The sequence below is a fragment of the Drosophila sulfurigaster genome, chromosome 2L, assembly GCF_023558435.1.
Source record: "Drosophila sulfurigaster albostrigata strain 15112-1811.04 chromosome 2L, ASM2355843v2, whole genome shotgun sequence".
Classification (NCBI taxonomy): Eukaryota; Metazoa; Arthropoda; class Insecta; order Diptera; family Drosophilidae; genus Drosophila; species Drosophila sulfurigaster.
Window position 1 is genome coordinate 23,173,354 of NC_084881.1, and position 24,739 is coordinate 23,198,092.

General features: G+C 38.8%; 9 protein-coding genes across 11 annotated transcripts; 1 reads left to right on the forward strand and 8 right to left on the reverse strand.

Moving 5' to 3' along the window:
- Positions 1-716: 716 nt before the first annotated feature.
- Positions 717-4,996, forward strand: LOC133838095 (uncharacterized). The gene is made up of 3 exons (XM_062269063.1): positions 717-1,680; positions 3,284-3,703; positions 3,759-4,996. Exons 1-3 carry the CDS (start codon positions 1,134-1,136, stop codon positions 4,994-4,996), a joined length of 2,205 nt encoding a protein of 734 aa, XP_062125047.1. The 5' UTR covers positions 717-1,133.
- On the reverse strand, positions 4,688-6,262 carry LOC133838117 (lactosylceramide 4-alpha-galactosyltransferase-like). Its single transcript, XM_062269095.1, has 2 exons — positions 5,733-6,262; positions 4,688-5,673 (listed from the first exon to the last, which is right to left on the reverse strand). The coding sequence occupies exons 1-2, from the start codon at positions 6,245-6,247 to the stop codon at positions 5,088-5,090; spliced, it is 1,101 nt and encodes a 366-aa protein (XP_062125079.1). The 5' UTR covers positions 6,248-6,262; the 3' UTR covers positions 4,688-5,087.
- Positions 6,263-7,718: 1,456 nt separating this feature from the next.
- LOC133838814 (lactosylceramide 4-alpha-galactosyltransferase-like) lies at positions 7,719-9,735 on the reverse strand. Its single transcript, XM_062270045.1, has 2 exons — positions 8,394-9,735; positions 7,719-8,337 (listed from the first exon to the last, which is right to left on the reverse strand). The coding sequence occupies exons 1-2, from the start codon at positions 8,945-8,947 to the stop codon at positions 7,752-7,754; spliced, it is 1,140 nt and encodes a 379-aa protein (XP_062126029.1). The 5' UTR covers positions 8,948-9,735; the 3' UTR covers positions 7,719-7,751.
- Positions 9,736-9,894: 159 nt separating this feature from the next.
- LOC133838824 (lactosylceramide 4-alpha-galactosyltransferase-like) lies at positions 9,895-11,409 on the reverse strand. Its single transcript, XM_062270055.1, has 2 exons — positions 10,786-11,409; positions 9,895-10,730 (listed from the first exon to the last, which is right to left on the reverse strand). Exons 1-2 carry the CDS (start codon positions 11,328-11,330, stop codon positions 10,148-10,150), a joined length of 1,128 nt encoding a protein of 375 aa, XP_062126039.1. The 5' UTR covers positions 11,331-11,409; the 3' UTR covers positions 9,895-10,147.
- Positions 11,410-12,679: 1,270 nt separating this feature from the next.
- On the reverse strand, positions 12,680-14,287 carry LOC133838782 (lactosylceramide 4-alpha-galactosyltransferase-like). 2 transcript variants are annotated; one of them, XM_062270010.1, is made up of 3 exons: positions 14,091-14,287; positions 13,408-14,025; positions 12,680-13,337 (listed from the first exon to the last, which is right to left on the reverse strand). In XM_062270010.1, exons 2-3 carry the CDS (start codon positions 14,007-14,009, stop codon positions 12,755-12,757), a joined length of 1,185 nt encoding a protein of 394 aa, XP_062125994.1. In that variant the 5' UTR covers positions 14,010-14,025; positions 14,091-14,287; the 3' UTR covers positions 12,680-12,754. The 2 variants fall into 2 exon arrangements, with proteins under 2 accessions (XP_062125994.1, XP_062126002.1); XM_062270018.1 differs by having other exon boundaries at positions 13,408-14,287.
- Positions 14,022-18,272, reverse strand: LOC133838799 (lactosylceramide 4-alpha-galactosyltransferase-like). Of its 2 annotated transcripts, XM_062270035.1 has the most exons (4): positions 18,063-18,272; positions 17,095-17,972; positions 15,147-15,763; positions 14,600-15,097 (listed from the first exon to the last, which is right to left on the reverse strand). In XM_062270035.1, the coding sequence occupies exons 2-3, from the start codon at positions 17,688-17,690 to the stop codon at positions 15,181-15,183; spliced, it is 1,179 nt and encodes a 392-aa protein (XP_062126019.1). In that variant the 5' UTR covers positions 17,691-17,972; positions 18,063-18,272; the 3' UTR covers positions 14,600-15,097; positions 15,147-15,180. The 2 variants fall into 2 exon arrangements, with proteins under 2 accessions (XP_062126013.1, XP_062126019.1); XM_062270029.1 differs by lacking the exon at positions 14,600-15,097 and adding an exon at positions 14,022-14,148 and having other exon boundaries at positions 17,095-18,271.
- A 133-nt stretch (positions 18,273-18,405) lies between these two features.
- On the reverse strand, positions 18,406-20,096 carry LOC133848192 (lactosylceramide 4-alpha-galactosyltransferase-like). Its single transcript, XM_062283648.1, has 2 exons — positions 19,681-20,096; positions 18,406-18,988 (listed from the first exon to the last, which is right to left on the reverse strand). Exons 1-2 carry the CDS (start codon positions 20,094-20,096, stop codon positions 18,406-18,408), a joined length of 999 nt encoding a protein of 332 aa, XP_062139632.1.
- A 934-nt stretch (positions 20,097-21,030) lies between these two features.
- On the reverse strand, positions 21,031-22,543 carry LOC133848429 (lactosylceramide 4-alpha-galactosyltransferase-like). Its single transcript, XM_062283990.1, has 3 exons — positions 21,990-22,543; positions 21,187-21,773; positions 21,031-21,112 (listed from the first exon to the last, which is right to left on the reverse strand). The coding sequence occupies exons 1-2, from the start codon at positions 22,535-22,537 to the stop codon at positions 21,188-21,190; spliced, it is 1,134 nt and encodes a 377-aa protein (XP_062139974.1). The 5' UTR covers positions 22,538-22,543; the 3' UTR covers positions 21,031-21,112; position 21,187.
- Positions 22,544-23,204: 661 nt separating this feature from the next.
- Positions 23,205-24,463, reverse strand: LOC133847045 (lactosylceramide 4-alpha-galactosyltransferase-like). Its single transcript, XM_062281798.1, has 2 exons — positions 23,907-24,463; positions 23,205-23,852 (listed from the first exon to the last, which is right to left on the reverse strand). Exons 1-2 carry the CDS (start codon positions 24,446-24,448, stop codon positions 23,273-23,275), a joined length of 1,122 nt encoding a protein of 373 aa, XP_062137782.1. The 5' UTR covers positions 24,449-24,463; the 3' UTR covers positions 23,205-23,272.
- Positions 24,464-24,739: the final 276 nt, after the last annotated feature.

The window sequence follows — 24,739 nt, forward strand, 5'->3', positions numbered from 1 at the left end:
AGCCTGGGTATCACATTCATTCACAAAACTGGCAACTGGCAGCTACAACAATAACAACAACAGCAACGCCGCGAACATGATGCAGCAGAAATGCAACCCAATTTCAGCTAATTCACGTATTGTCCAGTCGACGGAGCCTCCAAAGTGTGAACATGTGAGTTTAATTTGCTGTCATTATGTATGCAAACTGGCCAAGGGGCAACGGGTGGGGGGTGTAGGATAAGCATCAGCCGGTCGCGTGTGAAAAGAACGGGAGAAGAGAAGAAATAGTGGGGAAGCAGTTGAAAGCGCAACACCAACATAGGCATGCATAAATTAACAGCAGGCGTCTGTTAAGCAGCAGTGCGCTGTCTAGCATTAACATGGCGAGCAAGCAGAGTATGCTAGGGGTGACACTTGCTAGGGTCATGTTAAGAGAAGTGTCGTTTTAATTCATCAAGCAGTGCGTGCAAGTGTGCTAGGGAAGACACTTGTTAGCGACAATCAAATTGTACTAGACGTGATACTTGCTAATATTAATCACCATCTTCATTTGTCTATCTATACAAGGTAGAAGGGTATTGTAAAACATTTATAAAGTAAAAAAATAAAAATTCTATGAATAAATTACAGAGTTTGTTGAATTAAATGAGTAGTGAAATAGAAATCAATTCTTATAGACAGAATTGGGGAATACACTTTTGCTAAATATAAGACACGTCTGTATACTCTTTATTTTTGGTAAGCAAGTGTCATCGTAGCACGATACGGCAGTTCAAATGAAGCTGAGCGCACAGAATAGCAAATAAATATAAGCACAGATTAGAGCCAGCAAAATGTCGACCGCAGCAAAAGTGGCAACAACTGTGGCAACAGAAACTGAAACAGAAACAGCAACAGCTGCCAACAGAGAAAAGCTGATCAAGTCGGCCACGCACAGCATCCAAATGGAACTCTGGCCGATGTTGATGTTGTTGAAGCCAATGGAAACCAAAGTCAAAGTCGAAGCTTGCGACTTGGGGCAGCATTTATAGTTGAACAACGCAGCGGAACGCACGCGGCAACAAGCGAGACGCAATTGAAGGAGCCTTCTCTATACAGCATTGGAGTGGAGCAGCACATGGCATTGGCATTGAGATTGGCACTGTGTGGACATGGAAGCCATGAAATTGTTGTTGAGCAAGTGCAATAAAATCGTGAGCTTATTACGATGCGCGACTAAAAAGAAAGTTATTGTCGCTGGTGGCCCAACAACAACAACAACTGCAGCAGCAGCAGCAGCAGCAGCCGGTTGTGTTGGTTCTTGCAACCTGCTGATGTTGCTGCTGCAAGCTGTTTGCATACTCACAATGTGGCTGAGCCATGCACCTCAGCTGTGCCTCGCAGCACCATCGACTGCAGCCACAAATGAGACCGAGACTGCCTGGCCACCCATGCATCATTATGATATCTGGAGCGCAGATTTGAAATCGCCAGCGGCAACTGTGCCACAGCAGCAGCTGGAAATGGATGCCGACGAAGATGTGGATGTGGATGGGGATCTCATTGAGGAAGAGGAATTACTGCAACATGCTCACGGCTATAGTTACAGCTATGGCTCTAGGCCACAAATGAGCAGCCAGCAGTGGAGCAGTCCTCAATTTAGCAATCGAAGCAGCAGCCGTAGCCACAGCAGCAGCAACAGCATTCGACGGCCCAAAGGTAAGTTGCGCAAGGTCAGCGTGAAAAGACATTACGAATAATAATAGTGCCATGAAATTCTCAACTGCAATTTCGCTACAAATTATAAATGTGTGCAAGAACAGACACTTTTTAAATCACGTAAAAACGTAACTTACATTTTGTGTTTATTTGTGTTCTCAAATGCTCTTCTGTCACACTTTCCTTATACATATATAATTATGATTATATTAGTTAAGAAGTTAAGTTTACATAAATTTCGAAAACTCAAATTCTCAACTGATATTTCGCCACTATTTCACTGCCAGATCAGACAATTTTTAAAACAACATAACTTTTGGTTACATTTTGTGATTATTTGTATTCTCAATTACGATTCTGTCACACTTTCTTTATAAATAATTATAATTATATTAGTTAAAAGAACTTTAAATTAAGAATTTTGATTAAATTTCGAAAACTTAAATTCTCAACTGATATTTCGCCACTATTGCACTGCAAGATTAGATACTTTTTAAAATAACGTAAATAATTACTTTTATTTAAATTTAACATTTTCGACTATATCTTCATATTCTGAGCTTCAATTTCATATTGATTTTGACACAATTTCGCTAAATAAGGATATCTTTAAAGATAAGCAATTAGTTAATAGTACCTAAAATTACAGACTTTTTATTAAATAATAATAGTTTCGACCACTCTAATTCTCAACTGCCACAGTTTCTCATGAGATATAGGTGTTTATAATTAACTGGAAATACTTTACAGCAGAAACTATATATTTTTACTATTTCAAATGCTGTACTCTTTAATTTCCAATTATACTTTCACACTTAAACCAATTAGTTAGCTCTGTTTATTTTGATGGCGTTCTAAACATTAAAATAAATAATTAAAATATGAAATAAATTCAAAAATTATTTTATTTCGATAAATCATTAAAATAAATGCTAAATTAAAATTTTGTGATTTATGAAAACAGTACTGAATTTTTGGGATACGTTAGAAATTTCTTGTCGTCTGCATTTTCAACATTTTGTAATATATGTTATGATATATAAATTTTGTGACTTATATACATATTCCTATATCGAATACATTTATATTTGACAAATGACTTTGACTTGACTTTTAAATTCGTTGTTTTTCTATTTTTTTCAATTTAGTGAGGGATAATACTTAATTTATTTTCTATAGTCTACTTTTGGGATGCGTTAGGAATTTCTTTTCGTCTGCATTTTCAACATTTTCTAATATATATATACATTTTGCGACTTATTCCTATATCAAATACATTAATATTTGATAAATGACTTTGACTTGACTTTTAAATTAATTTATTTCCGATAGTCTACTTTTGGGATGGATTTTCCAATATACATAAATTTTGTAACTTATATACATATTTCTACATCGAAAACATTTATCTTTGATCTATGAAAACAGTGATGACTTTTAAATTAATTTTAGTGGGGGATAGTACTTAATTTATTTTCTATAGTCTACTTTTGGGATGCGTAAGGAATTTCTTTTCGAGTGTGTTTTCTAATATATATTTGAAATTCTTTAAATTAGTTTGATAATGACTCTAATGTATCTCACTTATTCTGTGTATTTGCAGTTATCCATCTGTTTCCAGTGCCTGTGGATGGCGAGTGCCTGGCGGACGATGGTCGTCGGATGGGAAACTGCTTCAATGCCTACGAGTGTCGCCAGAAGGGCGGCCAAGCACGGGGGGAATGCGCGATGGGGTTTGGCGTGTGCTGCGTATTCATGGCCGAGTGCAACGGCACCATAGCCAACAATTTAACGTATATAGTCTCGCCGGGATTTCCCAGTTTCATGCCCAGCAATTTCTCGGAATGCAAGCTGCGAGTGAAGATCATGAGCGAGGACATCAGTCAGCTGCGAATCGATTTCGATCACTTCTCGCTGGGACAACCGAATCGGCGAACGGGAGTTTGTGATGGGGATGTGTTTCACATCACTGGCGGAGCTCGAGGAGCCTTTCAGCTGTGCGGACAAAACAGCGGACAGCATTGTGAGTAGAGGAATCTCTTTCACTAATCCTTCTAATACCCTGTAATTGCTTGCAGTGTACTATGATGTGGCAGTGCGCACCGTGCCACGCCAATCGACGCTCTATGGCAGCTTACGTCCAGTGGCAGCGACGAATGCGACAGCGAATCCTCAGGAGCAGGTCATAGAGATTACACTGAATGTTTCCCGACGCTTTCTGCCCATGCGTCTGTGGGAAATACGCGTGCTGCAAATACCCTTTACACAGCGTGCTCCGCCGGGTTGCCTGCAATATCACACGGGTGTCGAGGGCGTCATGCAGACGTTTAACTTTGCGGAGAACGGTCGCCACTTGGCCAATCAGCACTACAGGATCTGTGTGCGTCAGGAGACGGACATGTGCTCGATCAGCTATCAGCCGTGTGATGAGCAATCGTTTCGCATTGGCGGCGGGTTGGGCGGCGGTTCCTTTATGTCCAATGCGGCAAGTTCAACTGTGACGCCGCCTGTCACTGAACTCTCCGCGGCAGCTGAGAATGCCACGTCTACAACGACGAATCTGCTGCAGTTGCTCAGCCAGTGGGTGAGGAACACGACGACTGAAAACCCGACAACGTCAACAGCTGCAACGACGGCGGCACCTATGAGAAATGCCAGCAGCACTGCAGCAACGTCTGCGATGACCACAGCGGCGCCAGTGCGTTCCACAACAGCTGCCGCAGTTGCCGCTGATGATGATTATCCCGGCTGGGTGGACGAGCCAGAAGAGGAGGAGGCGGAGCAGGAAGAGGAGCAGCCTGCAGCGCCAGCCAACGATGATGCTGAGGGCTCTGGGGGTGGCGACGACAACAGCAATAGCATCTTTAATTTCTTCGGCGGCGGCGGCGGCGCAACGAGCGCTCAACCCGGAGTCTCGAGACGTCCGCGTCCAGTGGGCGGTGCAACGGCCTCGTTGGGCGTCAGCAGCTCCGGAGGCTTTGATCTGTTTGGCTTTCTGCGCAGCGCATTCGATTTGCGACATCGGCGACGTCGTCGGCAGGCGCGACAGTTCTTTAGCACGTGTGCGGATCGGATTACGATGCCTTGCATCATTGAGGATTTCATTGGCACCGGGCTGGGACCTTTGCCGGGCTGCGAGCCCGTCCATTGTGGCTCTCAGTTCTGCTCCACGGGCACCTGGCCGTGTCGCATTGAAAGCACCGTCACTCCCTTCTACATTGGCGTCCACTTTGGAGGGGGCGATGCACCGGGCAAGGGGAGCGCTGAGGAGAACATTGGCGCCTGTCTGCGCTATGCCCAGGTGCAGTGCATCTAGTGCTTTTCGTCATCATTTCGTTTTAGTAAATGCGTAATTTATGCTCACTCTTAATTAAGTTACTCTAACAATTAAATTATTGTGCTGAACCTTAAAAATATTCACCAGCTGCTGCATAAGCTTTGGGACAATGACGTCGAGCATATTGCGTATACGCTGATCTTGTGCCTCGCTTGATGCGCTGTTTGTGCGACTTGCTGTGCCATAAGTGCAGCATAAAGGAGGCTCCCCTTGTCTGTTCCAGCACTTCGTCAAGAAACTCTTCCTCAAACAGTTGGCGCCAATCTGCCGGCTTGATCGCTAAGAATTGCGTGTGATTATACAATTGAAAGCTTTGACAGCCCTGTGGGTCATTCCGCATCTCGGCAATGTTGAGTGTGCCACAAGCTCGCTGCACAGCACGCGTGATGACATCTCGTCCACTCGTGTGTCTGTTGTTGGCATCAAAACTCTGCTGAAGGTCGCGCAAACAATCTCCGGCAAACTGATGGCCAAATCCAGTCGACGTCAAGCCTAGCATTGCGGTAGAAATTTGGTTATCAAGATCGGCACCCGCGTAGTTTAACGGCAATACCGTCACAGTATTCAATATCATTGTGTCCAGGTGCACACAGATGCCACCAAAGCGATAGAGCGTAAGTAAGCGCAACACATCCGCCAGATGTGAGCTCAGATAGCTAAAGGAGAGCAGCGATTACGAGTACATTTAATTGAGGAATACCCTTTGAGAACTCACCTCGATTTGAAGAGCTCACCCTTCTTCAGCCAATCCTCAATGGGCGTGCCAGCAGCGTAACGCATTAGATTCACTTGACGCAACTGCACATTGGGATAGCTTAAGATGGCATCAATCAGCGGATGTCTGTTTCCCTCCTGTTGCTGATATCTCGGACTGGCGAAGAGCACAAATATTTGATATATCTCATTATTGAAGGCTGCAGATTCAATGGCGCATGCTTGGCGTGCAGTCAACTCTAAGATGTTGCCATTCGAAGGACAGCTCGTCTCGATGAAGAAAATGGTGCCTTCAATTATTGGCTCCACTTCGGATAGCAACACATCCTCCAGAGGAATTCCAAAGGAGTCGTCTAAGTCATTCTTGTTAAGGAAACAGTTGGATGGTTGGTACTTCTTTTCCACTTTGTAGATGCGCAACATGATCAGCACATAGATCAGAATCAAAGTCAGGAGAATTAAGTTTAGACAATTAATGATGCAGCGCTTCAGACGTGGCGTCATGTTGATGAACATATGATTGAAGATCACCACGTTTGATTCCAGCTATAGAAGTATCGCATCAAATTGGATTTTAACTTTGTTCCCTGTAAATGAGATGCAACATCAACGGAGTGCTTTCGATTGTAAGTCGTCTATATTTTAAATACATGTGTACAATAAATAAATTTGGGTAATTCTCTTGTGAGTGCCGCGTAAAAAAGACATATACTAAAACATTTTTTTATTTAGAATAAAGATGCATTTTATAGCTCTTGATTGGCACTTTAATTAAAACTAAAAATGATTTTTGAATCGTTTGTCCGTCTTAAGATAATTGCAAAAACGAACAAATTCTTACAAAAAAATGAAAGATATTATTTGTTTTATCATAAAGTTCTTAAAATCAATCTTAGATCTAAATATAGTATTAATCCTGAGCTATACCATTGACTCTTATTTATTTTTAAAATTGTTTCAGTTTAACTAAATATATTTTTTTATTATTCATATAAAATAACAAATCCAGAAATTGAATATATTCCAGCATACTTCTTCTAAAACATAGTATAGTAGAATATGAAAAAAAAAGAGAATATAATTTTCTGTAGGATCAGTTAACACTTTACTTTTATTTTTTATATATGTATTTGCGTACTTATTTTAGCGCTGCGCTTCCGTAGTATCTACTTGTCAAGCAGACTCCGCTACAGCTAAGTGTTCAAGATTAATTAGTTATGGAAATCAGTTTTGGCTGCCAGTTGACTACATTTATCTAATATGAAATCTAAGAAATACACTATTTGAATTTACATTCAGAGAACTGCACGGGTACGAAAAATACACGTACTCATGAGTACGGGTATCAAACAAGTAAGAAAGTTACAGTCGAGTGTGCTCGACTGCGAGATACCCGCTACCCATTTTGAATAAAAGGAAAATATTGCGGTATTTTTTAAACATACCAAAAAATTGAAAACACTAAAAATATACCAAATGGTGTATTTGTTATATCTATATAGTACCGCATTAAAAATATACCATAGACGGCTCAATATACTAGAGGACGGAAGTGGGCGTGGAAAAAATTTGAAACAAACTTGATCTGCGTGCAAACATAACAAATGCTGTCGAAAAAAAATTATAGCTCTATCTCTTATAGCCTCTGAGATCCAGTGTTTCATACGGACACACGGACATGGCGAGATCCTCTCGGCTATTGATGCTAATCAAGAATATATACTTTATAGAGTCGGAGATGCCTCCTTCTACCTGTTACATACATTTCCTGCCGGCACAAAGTTATAATACCCTTCTACCCTATGAGTAGCGGGTATAAAAATACACATACTCATGAGAAAAGGCACAAGATTTTTGTGATCTGATTTTACGCACTCGGATAAAGCCAGTGCTAGTTTATGAGTTATGAGTGTGTGTATCCGGTAGGTACAAACACTCGGTACAAAATTATGAATTATATAAACTGAAGCAATGTTTTACAAGAAACAGTCTTTGGAACATTTTATCCTTTGTTTATTTCCTAATTCAAATTTGCGCTGACTGCCTCATAGACCTTAGGACAATATTGCTTCGCCAGCTTGCCATAGGCAGTATTTGTGTTGAATTTAACAGGCAACTCGTAAGACAACTTGTTCCATAAATGCACCAAATACGAGCCGTTCGTTAGCTCGAGAGTTTCTTCCACGCGTGTGGGATCAAAAAAGTCCTGTACATAGCTCCTCTGTACAGCATAAAAAGCATACCAATCGTGTATCTGAAGACCACGACAACCAGAACGATTGTCGAGCATTGCAGAAACATTCTGCGTGCCACAGAACTTGCTTGCCACACGATTGATGAGTTGATCTCCATTCTTTCGCCAATTTTTCGCATCGAAATGCTGCTGAAAGTCACGTAGACATTCTTCGATAAATTGACGACCAATGCCAGAGGGAGCCAAAGATAAAAGACTGCTGGCTATCGAATGCTCACTCTCGGCGCCAAGAAAATTCTCGGGTAAATTCATCAAGGGGCGCATGAAGAGCACATCGAAGTCCACATAGAAGCCACCAAAGCGATAGAGAACCAGCAGACGCAGCAGATACGAGATGTGCTCGGTCGGATTACTAAGAAAACAGAAAAGGATTAATTGAAGAAGCCAAGATATGTGCTACAAACTCACCGCGACTTGAAGAGCTCTCCACTTTTGAGCCAATCCTCAACTGGAGTGTCGATTACAAGGCTCTGAATATTCACCGAACGTAAATGTACATTGCGATTGCTCAAGGTTACCTCAAGAAGTTGCGACTTTGTCTTCCCGTCCGGCAAATAATTCCACGGACTGGGATAGAGCACAAAAACATCGTAGCTGGGATTAAGTTGAGCAGCCGATTCAATGGCGCAAGCTTGACTTGCCGCCAGCTCCAGCTTGTTATACTGAAATCTTGGCGGCATAATGCAACTCGTCTCCAGAAAAAAGATGGTCCGACGAAATCGAGGCTGCCTTTCATCCAGCAGTAGATCTGGCAGCGCATTAAGCGGACGTAGCCGATAAATTGCATCATCACTTGGATAATCCTCAGGCAGGTAACATTGTGCAGACTTTGGAGTCAAATTTTGATGCTGTTGATAATAACGATTCGTGGCGAATACAAGGAGCAGAATGATCAGCAGCAGTAGACTTATCCACCATCGTTTTTTGAGCTGCACGAGCAGCTGCTTTGGATGTGCTGTCATTTCGCTGTAACTTCAGCTAGTGTTCAGCTGAGCTGGCTTCTTAAACTGTGGAGCGTAGCCAATTGTGAATATTAATACCCTGTAGATGAAGAAGCGTGTCTGAAGGGCGTCTGCAACAATTCAGCGCATAAAATTAGACAACTTTCATGCTTATTTGCTGATCGCTATTAAATTCAGAACTGATTTGTTATTATAAAATACTACAATTCTTGTCATCGTCTTTAAAACTAAGCTCGTTTTGTGCTGAGAAGACTTAAAATCAAACTTTGTCTGCCTAGAGCCTATAAAAATAACGTTAATCAGATTGATGAACAGACAGACTGACGTCTCAGCTGCTGTTTTTGTACAAAATCATAAATACTCTATGGGATCGGTAACATTTAAATATATTCAGTTAACACTTTAAAGTTTATTGCGTATAAAAAGTGTAAAAGCATTCTCTTGAATAGTTTTGCAACGAGTATTTTGTTTTCAGGTTATAAACTCATTCTAAATATAGATGAAAGCGTTATCGGAGTCGATTTATGTCCATTGCTCAATTTGTTTCCAAGATTATGTTTTCATTTTCATATTTATTTTTAACCGCAGCAAGTCTCCCACACGAGAAATATTCTCTAGTATAGTTTTGCTTATTTTTATGAGATTAGTAATATCAATAAGTTTGAACATTAAGTTTTCTTCAACCTAAATATAAATGAGGGCTCCTCACACATATCGTTTCTTCATGAAATTATAATTATTTTTGTTTTCATATTCATTAAACAGTTTCTTTGGCAACAGCACGTCTTACAGACGAGCATGTTCTTCTAGCATACTTTAGCTTATTTGAATGGGATTAGTTATGTTACATCAATTAATTTAAATAAATGGCAAATTTGCTAGCTTTTCCTTTGGCATATAGAATGTCTTCAGGTCGAGCACGCTCATATAAGGCACTCTACTTGACGTTGTTTTTTTTTTTTTTTGGAATGTGGTGAGTTACAACAAATGACTCACATTTTATAAATATTTACTTGCTGTTCGTTTGGTAAGCAGCGGATATGTCATTCCTTATAGCAGCCTATTTCTTGGAATGACAACAGAGATAGAAAAGTATTCTCAGTAGCAAACGATGTTACCTAATGAGACACCCTATAGTAGACGCGAAGTACACATTTTGAGATCTTTTTCTGATCGATTTTGTGACATTTTCTCTAGTCTTTAGAAGTATTCCCCAGCGGCTGCATACGCTTTGGGACAATTTTGTTCCGCATACTTGCCATAAGCGGTTTCCGAACCGACTTTGATTGGCATTTGATGAGAGTGCTTGTTCCACACATGTATTAATAGTGAATCCTTCGTTCGCTGTAGCGTTTGCTCCATGTATTGTGGCTCAAAAAAGTGTCGCCAGTCCACCCAACCCACCTCGTAGAACGTGGAGCGGTTAAAGACCTTGAAGCCCATGCACCGTTTCGGATCCGTTTGCATCACCTCAATGCTCTGCGTAGCACAAATCCTCTTGGCCACTCGTGTCACGACTCCCGGACCATTGTTGCCCCAATCACCGCCATCGAAATGCTGTTGAAACTCACGCAGACACGATGTGGCAAACTGATGACCAAAGTCAGTGGGAGCTAAGCTTAACACACCATTCGCGACATGTGTATCCGACTCGGCGCCCGCAAAGTTCAGAGGCACTTGCTCCAGGCTACGCAGCAGCACCACATCCAAATCCAAATAGATGCCACCAAAGCGATATAGCGTGAGCAAACGCAACAGATCCGAGATGTGCACGATGGGATAGCTAAAAAGATGCAATCTTTAGTTGGGAAGGCAAATTGAATATTCTGCAAACTCACTCCGATTTGAAGAGTTTACCATCCTTCAGCCAATCCTCAATGGGTGTGCCGACAGCGAATCGCATTAGATTCAACTGTCGCAGCTGCACATTGGGATAGCTCAATATGGCATCAATCAGCGGCTGTTCGCCCTCCTTCTGTTGATATCTGGGACTGGCGAAGAGCACAAACACCTGAAAATTGGGATTGTGTTTGGCCGCCGACTCAATGGCGCAAGTCTGACGTGCTGTCAGCTCAAGTGGATGATGTTTCGTGCCTGATATGCAGTTAGTCTCCAGAAAGAAGATGCTGCGCCCTGGTTTGGGTTGCGGTTGTGTGAGCAGCACATCGCCCAAGGGCTTTGGTAGATCACTTTCCACTTCGTTTTCGGCTACTATCGGGAGATTTGTTGGCTCGAAGTCCATAAAGCACTGCAAATTGGCCTCTCCATCCAACTGCCATTTGTGGCATGTTATGATTAAAATGATAATGGTCAAGATCGCACACAGCGTGTACAACGCGACACGCAAGTGACGGGTGGAGAACACACGTGGAATCGGGGCCATCTCGATATGAATGCGGACAAGACCGCCACGATACTAAACCGAATGGGCGATTGACGCAGATCAAAATGGTTCAGTTACCCTGTAAAACATACAGTGTATAAAAGGGAGGGTCTTATTAAGATGTTCGCGCGATCGCTACAAAAATAAACTACTGCCCGTTGATAAGAAAAAAGCCTTTAGAGGAAGTTTGAATTTAAGATTCTGTAATATTACTACATAAAATTCAAACCCACATACTTTAATAATATGAATCATTTTCTGTGTAATGCGATAGTGAACACTGGTATCCATTATACTTATAGAGTGTTTACATTTGCATACATTTGTTATTGTACTCTCGATCTCTCTCTCTCTCTCACTGTCTCTCATTGTCAGACCGTCTCGATGAGCTTGACATTAACTATTTGAACACTCTCTTGCTGACCTTGCAATTAACATTTCGAATTCCATTTAATGGGACTGTCACAAATTAATCTCGATTGAGAACTTTAAAAAACTCGACTTTTAATTTGCTATCCTAACAAGAAAAAAAAACTGTGCTTGCGACGCTATCTCTTAGAGCAACTTGTCGGAGTTAATTCAAATAAGTAAATCATAGCAGATAACCACAACATACACTTGCAATTGAAATAAGAACGTTTATTATGCGAAAAATACGTACATTACGACAGTACTTTGTTTTTGTGCTCGCTTTCATTGTATATTTGCACTTCATGTTGCCAACTTTTTTTCCCAGCTACTCCTCACTATCTACTACACCTCGCTTAACAACCACCAATTGAGACACGCTTGACGTCATTTAATACCAGCATTTTCACTACGCGGTATTTTTGCACGCCTAACGGTCATGTAATGTACATTAGAAAATACCAATGAAAAAACGCACCAAAAAATACTGAAAAATCTGAGTGCATTAATATTCTATGTATTTTGAATATCATCTAAATGAAAATAATTTATCATATGTATTTAAGGAAAATTTAATGATTTTCACAAGAGTTTTGTATACAAATGATTTTTACTATTTTTTTTGCAGATTGTGCAAGGGTACTCAAAAGTCGGCTAGCCGACACAAAAAATTTTCTTTTACTATTACACATACACATTACAAATATTAATACCATATTTGAATTGGGTTTTTCGTACGTTTCGTTCTTATTTCTACTAACCTAATGAGAAAATTTGCATAACAAAAATTTTGCTCGTGCTATACGTCAAATTTTTTGTTTTATTGCCCCAAAAACGAGGTATTGCTAAATTGAGCATTTGTTTTGATTCATATTTGGAATGTGGGCGAGTCTAATAAACGTACATATGTATGTAACAAATAGAATAGAGCATCCGCTCTCTTTTTCTCTATGGCTCTCTCACTGTGTGCGCTCTTTTTGTTTGATCTTTGGTATAGAGTAGATCTAATTGATCACTTAGAAATATTCACCAGCTGCCGCATACGATCGTGGGCAGTGCTGTTCTGCGTATTTACCATATGCGGTACTTGAACCGACTTTAATTACTTGTTGTTTTGAATGTTTGTTCCACAAATTTACCACAATAGAATCTTTAGTGTGTGCAAGCGTTTGCTCGAGCAACTGCGGTTCGAAAAAGTGTCGCCAACGTTTCCACGGTACTGCATAGAAGGCATTGCGTTCGAACACTTTAAAGCCCAAACAACGTTTACGATTATCCAGCATGATGCTGACATCTTTGGTACCGCATAACTTTTGTGTCACGCGCGTTATCACACCCGCTCCATTGTTGCCCAAATCTTTGCCATTGAAATTGTGCATAAAATCTTGTAGGCACGAAACTGCGATCTCGTGACCAAATCCATTGGGCGCTAAGTTCATAACACCAGCGGCCAAGTGAATGTTGGATTCGGCCCCGGTATAATTGGGTGGCAGGTCTTCAATGCTGCGCAGCATCACCACATCCATGTCCAGATGCAAACCGCCATAGCGATAGAGAGTCAGATAGCGCAGAAAATCAGAGATGTGTGAGGAGAGAAAGCTGCTCAAATTAAAAAATACGGATTAGTGAAAAACAGGCTGACCGGAGAAAGGATAATAACTTCACTCACCTGGAACGGAACAGTGGACCATCGTTGAGCCAATTCTCAACAGGTGTGCCGCTAGCAAAACGCCATAAATTTAGTTGACGCAGCTGCACATTTCTATAGCTCAATATGGCATCGATTAAGGGCTGATAACGTTGGCTGCTCCCGCTTCCACTCCCGTTGCTACTGTTGCCAAAGTAATGATAGGTGGGACCGGCAAACAGAACAAAGATCTGGAAATTGGGATTATGCAGTGCAGCGGATTCAATGGCACACGCTTGTCTCGCCGTCAATTGCAACATGTTGTATTGCATCTCTGCACTCTTCTGCCCAGGACGCGGCCTTTTGCGTTTCGGTCGATGGCAGCTGGTCTCGTGGAAGAAGATGCTGCGACCCGGAGTGGGAAGTGGTTCAGTAACCAGCACATCATCAAGTATTTTGGGCATATTCACTGGCTGTTGCTGTTGGGCTTCTGGCGTTTCCATAAAACAAAGCTGAGCATCAGTTCGCCAGCGATAAGTCAGCAAAATGCTAAGCAAAAGCAGCAGTATAAGCGCCAAAAGAAGCAGACGAAATCGTCCATTATGAAGCACACGCGCTAATAACAAGTTCAGGCGCCATAACATGATGATAATGATGATGCTGCCGCAAATGTATGTATTTGAAATAAACAAAAGCGGGGTTTGTGGTTATGAGATTATGCTCACTCAGTGATTTAAAGACAGTAGCTTATTCATTGGCAGTTAATGTCATCATAAAGTATAGCTGAATAAATAACCACATTATTAGGCGGCAACAAAAGAAACGCAATCATCTAAATATGCAAATGTATGCTAAACAAATACATATACACAGCCGCAAGCACACAACTGAAAATACAAACACACACAAACATATACACACACACACACACACTAGCTGCAATCGAACAGTGCAATGTAATGGTTACATTTTTATGGAATGTAATTAACAGCCTGCAATTCAAGGTTGCTGTGATAAATTTGTAACGACAGTTTTCTGTTCGTGAAGCTCATTTTGCAATTATCCATCTTATTAATTTATTTCAAAATTATTGATTAAACAGCACTATTTGTTATGCTATTAGTTAATTTTAAATGCATATCAAAGATATGCAACAAAACTGATTGATGCAAGTTGAACAGCTGTTCTACATAACAGAATCAGCTGCTCGCAGCTCAGATTAGTATATTAAAAAATACCATGTACTCAATACATATTTTTAATTTCAACAATGGATGTGTAATAATTGTAAAATATATTCATTTCAGAAAGGTTTAAGTCTTTTCATACAAATTTCAATGGCCACATCACATTATCACATTAGTATTTTAGTGAGCTCAGTCACAGTTCCCGTGAAGAATACTGTAACATTTGCGTGTGGAGTTAACAGAGCTATTGAGTAACAGTATTAGGAGTAAATTATAAGGCGTGTATAAGCTTAACTTGCAATGCGCGCAAAACTAATAAAGTTGAGTTCTTAAGTGACATTAAATAACCAAATAGTTATTTATATTAGTCAAACATTAAAATGTGTTACCGTTGCAAACGATTAGACATTTTAAAATAGGGAAATTAAGATAAATTAATTAACTAATGGCAATGGCCATTTAAGGTGAGAAATTGTCAAATAATATTTGCCGGCCACGTTTGAACTTCTACTGCTCGTCATAAGTGTTTTCCTACGTAGTAACTACTGTAATTATCATTATAATACATATCTTACAAATATTTTATATGCCTACCACACAATTAAGAATATTCGGTACTTATAGATATTTAAAAGTATTCGTCAGCTGCCGCATTGACCTTGGGACAGTGTTCTTGAGCATACTTTCCGTAGGCAGTGTCATCGCCCTTTTTAAATTTCAGCTCCTTCGATACCTTATTCCACAAATGTATTAAATACGAATCCTTTGTCTGTTCTAATGTTTCATTGAGATATTGCGGCTCAACGAATCGACGCCATGCTGGCCAAGGAATCGGATAAAATGCCGTCGTATTGAATACTCGAAAACCGTTACAATTTCTCTGCTCTGCCACAATTTCCTCGATCGATGTTGAGTTGCAAACTTGTTTTGTCATTCTCATAACTAAACTGGGTCCATTAGAGATGTAGCCTTGTCCATTGAAATTTTCTTGAAAGTCGTTTAAGCATAGTTCGGCAATCTCGTGTCCTATGCCCGTGGAATCCAGACTAAAGACTGCATTGCATAGCGCACCAGGCTCCTCTGCTCCCACATAGTTCAATGGAATATTTTCCATGGTACGCAATACGACAACATCAATGTCCAAGTAGATTCCGCCAAAGCGATAGAGGCTCAATATACGCAGATAATCCGATACGTGTTCCTTTAAATAGCTAAATGAGATGTGAATCAAGTTATTTATTGAGTAATTGCAAAGATTGTTGAAAAATTAAAAAAAAATTTTATGAATGGCAATTTTTGAGTGTTTTACTTACGGCAAATGTTGGTTTAATATTAATATAACATTAAGCTACACCTTTTATTGACATAGAAAAAATATTCAACAATTGTGTTGAATCCAAAAACTTAGTGCGCATCCGCTAAATATAACAAGTAAGAAAGCTACAGTCGAGTGTACTCGAAATATATTTTGCAGTATTTTCTCAAAATATATAAAATATACTACAAAAAATACTAAAAATATACCAAATGGTATATTTGGTATATAGACATAGTACCGTATTCAAAATATACCATAGACGGCACAATATACCAGATTGTCAGCCAAAGCATCTATGACCCCTAGTACGTAGGCGTTTTTGCCCATACAAAAGTATTTCTTTAATAACTTCGACAATTTTTATCTGATCGCAACCAAATTTTCAGAAATCATAACTACTATAGTAGTTATTATATATACCAAAATTTTTTGTTTTGCGGGGGCGGAAGTGGGCGTGCAAAAATTTGAAACAAACTTGATCTGCGTGCAGACATAACAAATGCTGTCGAAATTATAGCTCTATCTCTTATAGTCTCTGAGATCCAGTGTTTCATACGGACAGACACACAGACGGACAGACGGACATGGCTATACATATCGTCTTGGCTGTTGACGCTGATCAAGAATATATATACTTTATAGGGTCGGAGATGCCTCCTTCTACCTGTTACATACATTTCCTGCCGGCACAAAGTTATAATACCCTTCTACCCTATGGGTAGCGGGTATAAAATAAAAGTAAAAGCATTTTTATTTTCAAATTCACTTATCGACATTACTTCCGCCTACCCATTATTATAGAAACCGAAAGTTGTTATTTATCTGAACATACTGAAATAATTATATATGTATCTTAGAACAACAGACAGGAAGACGTGCAGAAGAACATGCAGAACTCATTATCATTATTGTGGTTGACTCTAATTAGGAAAATATGTGCATACAAATGTATTTCCCACACTCCACTATAATCTATACTATACTACATATAGACAGGAAACGTACCATAAATGTCAATATGTTAAATGTATAATATTGAAGTGATCTATCTGGTCTCAATTTAATTATGATGTAAACGGAACACGTTTGGACACGGACACGGCTAATGTAATCTCTATAATTGATTCTGATTTTATACCTTTACATGGTTTAAGAATTTTGTCCCACTGTGTTATGCGTAGAGGGTATAATGAAAACGTAAAAGTTTATGATATTTACTCCTACCTTGAATCAAACAGATCTCCTTTATTGACCCATTCCTCGGCTGGTGTGCCCTTCGCATACCGCCAAATATTCAATTGACGCAGATGCACATTCTTGTAGCTTTGAAGAGCCTCAATCAGTGGTAACTTCGGACTTTCAGCTCCAGGTAGATAGGTGGGACTTGCAAAGAGCACGAATACCCCAAAGTTTGGATTGTGCAATGCTGCCGATTCAATGGAACACGCCTGTCTGGCTGTCAAGTTCATGATGTACTTCGATCCTGGCGGATGACAACTCGTCTCGTGGAAGAATATGTTTTTCCCTTGTGTGGGTTTTACATCTGCACGGAGCACATCGTCCAGTCTTATGATGCTATCATCTGTATTCTCATCGTCTGCATCCATAAAACATGGAAACGGCTTAAAGTTGGCTGGCATATCATTGTCATCAGTTGGGGATGCCACAAATAACAACATTATCCCACCGGCAATCAGGCAGAATAATACTCGTTGTAGAATTTTTGGTAAGAACACTGGTAATTTTATTGGGGTCTGAAACATACTGAGGCGGAAGACTGTATGACTTGGGAACTCGAGCTCATTTAGAGTAATGAACATGTGCTGTTCGTTCGTTTGCTTTTAATGCCCCTATACATTATAACATCGTACGGCAACCTTCGGTTGATATCGGGTGTTTTTCTTTTGCGAACATGCTCAGTGTATCTTCATTTCAATCAATGTATTTTTCTTATCAAAAGGAACACTTTTCTACGGCCAGTATTCATGGAATATACATTGTACAAAATGTAAAGAGTAGAGATCAATTTAAACATGCGGGCTAAACATTTCGAGCTAGTTCTTTTTTTTTTTGAGTTGGCAGGTCTGTTGTTGATTATATTTCTAATAAATATATAAGTGTACGAATCCGTTTGTATAGATTACAGCTATATAAATATGTTAACGTGGTTCAACTTTCTGTAATATTCATACTTATTGCGAAACTATATAAAAACATGAAACAGCTGTGTTAACTAGAATGTATCCAGCTATATGCACTGTGTTTGAAAAATACAATGCACAACTTATGTATTTGAACTTATTATATAAATTGAAGATATGTTTACATTGCTAATACATTGTGAAAATAAATGTAACGTTTCATTTTAAACAACCATTTGAGGTGAGAAATGGTCAACTAAAAAATATTGGCCTACTGCTTTTTATAAGTGTTTTCTTATGCAGTAACTATTGTAATTATTATTATAATACATATCTTAAAAATATTTTCTATGCCTACCACACAAATAAAACTATTCTATATACTTATAGATATTTAAAAGTATTCGTCAGCTGCCGCATTGACCTTGGGACAGTGTTCTTGAGCATACTTTCCGTAGGCAGTGTCATCGCCCTTTTTAAATTTCAGCTCCTTCGATACCTTATTCCACAAATGTATTAAATAGGAATCCTTTGTCTGTTCTAATGTTTCATTGAGATATTGCGGCTCAACGAATCGACGCCATGCTGGCCAAGGAATCGGATAAAATGCCGTCGTATTGAATACTTGAAATCCGTTACAATTTCTCTGCTCTGCCACAATTTCTTGAATCGATGTTGAGTTGCATATTTTTTTGGTCACTCGCATCACTAAACTAGGTCCATTTGTGATGTACTGTTTTCCATTGAAATTTTCTTGAAAGTCTTTTAAACATAGTTCAGCAATATCGTGACCTGTTCCTATGGAATCCAGACTAAAGACTGCACCGCATAGCGCACCAGGCTCCTCTGCTCCCACATAGTTCAATGGAATATTTTCCATGCTACGCAACACGACAACATCAATGTCCAAGTAGATTCCGCCATAGCGATAGAGGCTCAATATACGCAGAAAATCTGAGGTGTGTTCCTTTAAATAGCTAAGGCCGATGTGAAACAAGTTAATTAGTAATAAGATGTAATGTCGGAAACTTTCTGTTCATTAATGATAATTGTACAATTTTAAAGATTATTATACTATAGGGTAGAAAATGTATGTTACAGGCAAAACGAGGCCGTCCTTCTGTCTGTCTGTCCGTATGAAAACCTAGATCTCAGAGACTATAAGATGCATAACTTTTTTTCAACAGCACTTGTAATGTTTCCACGCAGATCAAGTTTGTTTCAAATGATTGCAAAGCTCACTTCCGCCACAAATGGACAAACATCGAATAACAAACGTAATTTTGAAACTATGTTATTTATGATTCCTGAAAATTTATTGCGATCGGATACAAATTGTTAAAGTTATTTGAGAAATATGTACTTCTTTATGAAAAATTACGCTTGCTGCAATCGGGTCTTAGTTGCTTTAGTTGACAATCTGATATATGTATATGACCTGTTTGGTATATTACGAATATATTATTTGGTATATTTTAAGAATAATACCGCACTGTATTGCTTTTACTCAAAATGCGTGTATCTCACAGTCGAGAGCACTCGATTTTAGCTTTTTTACTTGTCAAATAATAATATAAACGCATTAATGGACACGGCTAATTGATTCTGTTTTCAAATATATGTTATGTGAAGTAGGCATAATGAGAGCGTAAAAGTTATCCATTCCTACCTTGATTCAAAAAGTAGTCCTTTGTTGATCCATTCCTCGATTGGAGTGTTCTTCGCATAACGCCAAATATTTAATTGACGAAAATGTACATTCTTGTAGCTTTGAAGAGCCTCAATCAGTGGTAACTTCGGATTTGCAGCTCCGGGTAGATAGGTGGGACTTGCAAAGAGCACAAATACCTCAAAGTTTGGATTGTGCAATGCTGCCGATTCAATGGAACACGCCTGTCTGGCTGTCAAGTTCATGATGTATTTCGATCCTGGCGGATGACATCGCGTCTCGTGGAAGAATATTGTTTTAGCTGGTGTCGGTTTTACATCGGCACGTAGTACATCCTCCAGTCTTATGAGTTTATCATCTGTGTTATCATCGTCCGCATCCATAAAACATGGAAACGGCTTAAAGTTGGCTGGCATGTCATTGTCATCGGTTGGGGATGCCACAAATAAGAACATTATGCCACCGGCAATCAGGCAGAATAATACTCGTTGTAGAATTTTTGGTAAGAGCACTGGTAATTTTATTGGGGTTTGAAACATACTGAGGCGGAAGACTGTATGACTTGGGTGCTCAAGCTTAATTAGAGTAGTGAACATTTGTTGCTCATCCGCTTGTTTTATATGCTCCTACAAATTTTAACATCGTTCGTCAACCTGGAAAATTATAATAGTATCGGGTCTTATTTTGGAAACATGCTCAGCATATCTGCAGTGTCTTTTTCTTATCAAAATGTCGACTTTTCTATGCCCGTACCCATGAGATATAAGAACATAATAACTTTCGAAATATCGAAAGTGAATTTCTTTCAACCTTGTTTCTAATCTATTTCATGAGTTCAGCCATGTACATTAAGTTAAAGTTCATTAGATAGGAAAATATTTCAGGACTAAGAGAAAAACATGTAATTTCTTTAATGTTTCTGTTTCTTTCGTTAGTGGTCAGTAATTATATTTCTAACAAATGTATGAGTGAGGGTATGTATAGATCACTCTATATAACGTTTATTTTACACATAGTTAACATACTAAAATCGCAATTCAACATTATTTAATATTCATACTTATAGCGAAACTATATAAGAACTTGAAACGGCTGTGTTAACTAGAATGTATCAAGATATATACACTGTGTTGAAAAATACAATACACCACATAAGTATTTGAACTTATTATCTAAATTAAATTTACATACTATTGCTAATACATTTCGAAAATTAATTTAACTTTTGATTTCTAGAATATAATTACTGTGATCTTCGTTACAATTTGGTAAACATTTCGTTTCTTATGATATGTATTAACATTGAAATATCTGTTCGACTAAATCTTCAGGTACTGTATTCGGATAGTATATAAACTGGCAGCTGTATATTCTATTTAATTAACGAACTCAATACCGAAGGGAGAAAAAGCATTAAGAAGTTCCATTGAGGCTGTAAGAAATGTATTTCATGTCATGAATGTAGTTAGTCTTTTAATAATAATAATAATTTTAATTATTACTTACATTAATTGAACCACTTTTCAGTGACTCTTAAAACTGCAGGGCAATGTTGAGCTGCCAACTGAATGTAGCCGGCTTTAGAATCAACTTTAAGGGGTTTCATTGAACTTTGGTGATTCCATATATGTGTCAAATATGAATTCTGTAATCGCTTCATTGTTGCATTCGCAAACTTTGGGTCGAAGAAATACTGCAACTCATGACCGGCAATTTCATAAAAGTCTTTCACTGGGAAAATCTTAATTCCTTGGCAACGAAGAAGATCCTGCTGCATTACTCTAATGTTGTCTGTGTTGCAAACATATGACATCACTCTGGACACACTTCTGGGTCCATTTTGAGCCCAGATGTTGCCATTATAATTTCTTTGAAAGTCCAGCAGGAATAGTTCGGCAAGCCTGCGTCCAAATCCGTATGGCTTAAGTCCGATAACACTATTCCCAACACTGAAATTGGGTTCAGCACCCAAAAAATTCATCGATTCATTTTCAAACCTGCGCAGTACTAACATATCCATGTCCAGATAAAGGCCACCATAGCGATATAGAACCAACAAGCGAAGCAGATTGGATATATTGTTCATCAGATATCTGATAAGTGATAAGACATATAAGAACCAAGATTAGCTAAATATTGTACTGAAAAATGTGGGTAACTGCATAAAAACTTAATTTCACTTTTATGCAGTGAATGGTAATGGTTTAATTAATTTTCAATACCTTTCGATTACTGGGAATTTCTATTGTATTAAATTATGAGAGTCAATTAAGAACATTATTATATATTATTTGAAATTCACTGCGAACCTTGAGTCAAATAGATTTTCCCTCCTGATCCAATTCTCGACTGGAGTCTCTGCTGAAAATTGCCATAAATTAAGTCGACGTATATGAACATTCGTATAGCTGAGAAGCGTGTTGATTATTGGATCGCTGGGTTTCCGGTAACTTGAACACACCGAGAGAACAAAAACATCAAAATCTGGATAATGTAGTGCAGCCGATTCAATTGTACAAGCCTGTCGTGGCCTCAGAGCGAGCAAATTATAATGCGGATCTGCACAGACACAATTAGTCTCCAAGAAGAATATCGTGCGACCCGGTCGCGGTTTCTTTTCCGCAAATAATACATTCTCTAGGGGAGTTGGTCCAGCTCCTTCAATTGAAGTCCAGTTCACGGAACTCAAGCCATTAGTAACCGCTTCTTTATAACAGTTTTTCACACGTACTATTGACTTCTCTATGCGAAGGAGCATAAAGACGATTATGAACACGTTAATTAATAAAACCGGAAGCAGTAGAATTTTGCCACTGTTTAAGAGACAAGCGCGAATGGGTCTTTGCCATTGCAACATGTTGTTACGAATGTTGGGAAAGTACTGAAGCTAACGCATATGCGAAGTTTTCAACTTAAGCATAGAAAAAAAAATACTACTATATACTATATTTGATCAATAAGACTACAAATATTAACTCAACTGGTGTGTGCTGAACTGGTATTCTTGTAATTGCTCATTGACGCAATTTCTTAAGATGCGAATTCTGTTCAGTTTTGAGGGATGTTAGAAAAATTGTTATATGTATTATATTATCCCTCAGTAAATAAAAAATTCTGCAATGAAGTTTTAGAAACATTGTTATATTATATTATCCCTCAGTAAATAAATGAAACTCTAAAGAAATTGTTATATTATATTATGCCTCAGTAAATAAATGAAATTCTCGAAAAATTGTTATATTATATTATCCCTCAGTAAATAAAAAATTCTGCAATGAAGTTTTAGAAACATTGTTATATTATATTATCCCTCAGTAAATAAATGAAACTCTAAAGAAATTGTTATATTATATTATGCCTCAGTAAATAAATGAAATTCTCGAAAAATTGTTATATTATATTATCCCTCAGTAAATAAAAAATTTGGAAAATGGAATTCTAAATATTGATTGTATTTTTAGTTGAGGTTTCTCCATCAGTTGGTAAATTTCGTAATCGGTAAGTGTTAACTCTCAAGTTAGTACCAAACTGCAATTTATTCAAATTATTAGCTTTAGTGCAGCTTACATTTTAATTATAATATTCACTTAGATTAATCAAACCATTTTCGCGCGGCAGCTAAAACTTTGGGGCAATTTTGAGTCGCCAACTGTATATAAGCTGCGTTAGAATTAACCCTAAGATCGCGCTGTGTGCTAATGTGGCCCCATAAATGTGCCGCATATGAGTTCTTTAATAGTTCCATCGTTTCATTTGCAAACTCTGGTTCAAAGAAATACGCCCAGTCGGAAATCGCATAAAAGTCACTACTTCGAAACACCTTAATGCCTTGACATCGACGTTGATCCGACTGCATAACGGTAATGTTATGCGTATTACAAATATACGACATAACGCGAGACAAACTAACGGGTCCATTAACGGCCCAAATATCGCCGTTATAGTTCATTTGATAGTCAAGCAAGAAGTACTCGATTATCTTATGTCCAAAGCCTTTGGGCTCTAGGCGTAGAATACTGTTTCCAATTTTGACCTTTGACTCGGCACCCACAAAATTTGGCGGCTCATTTTCAAAGCTCCGCAAGACGACAACATCCATGTCCATGTAGATGCCTCCAAAGCGATATAGAGTCAATAGGCGCAGCAGATCGGAGAGGTTAACCATCAGAAATCTAATGAATTTTAGATATTAGAATCAGATTAAAACAATTTTATTTACTTCAGACCTGGAGCGAAAAAGTTCGTCCTTTGAGATCCAATTATGTATCGAAGTATTTTTCGCTAATTGCCACAGATTAACACGACGCAGCTTCACATTGCTATAGCTCAGAATCGCTTCAGTTGTAGGATCAACTTGTTGTCGAGAGTTTGCACAGGCGAACAGCACAAAGATATTCATCGAAGGATTATGCAGTGCCGCCGATTCTATTGCGCAAGCTTCTCGTGATGCCAGATTTAACATATAATATTTGGGATCGGAGCACGGACAGGTGGTCTCCAAAAAGAATATCGATTCTCCCGGCGTTGGCTGATCTTCCGAAAGCAGCACATCCTCAAGTGGAATTGGCCCGCCGTCTTCAATATGCGTGCGATTTTGCTTGGCCAAAGAGATTGCATCCATGTAACAGGTATTATATTTAATTGTCTTCTTCGCTGTGTAACGAATCATTGTGATTATAATACACGCATTGATCACCAAAACCGGTAGCATTAGATATTTGGCACTGTTCATGAGTCGAGTGCGAATAGATTTGCGACGTTGAAACATGTTGATGCAATCCGAGTGTTGTTAAGTAACTGAACCAAATATCGTCAGACAGAAGTGGCAAGTGCAGGAGAGAGAAAATATTAGCTCAATTGGTTTAGTAGGTTAAGTAATCTCAAATATGCACATCCAGCTGGTGCAATAACCATCTTTAAATAAATAATTCGTGCACGTGGAGGCTTTAGCTGTCGTAGCCAAACAATTGATATGTTTCCTTATATATTTTACACTTTTTTTCAATATCATAATCTAGCAATTTATTCAAGAATTAAACACATTTGATTTTCGTGGAGT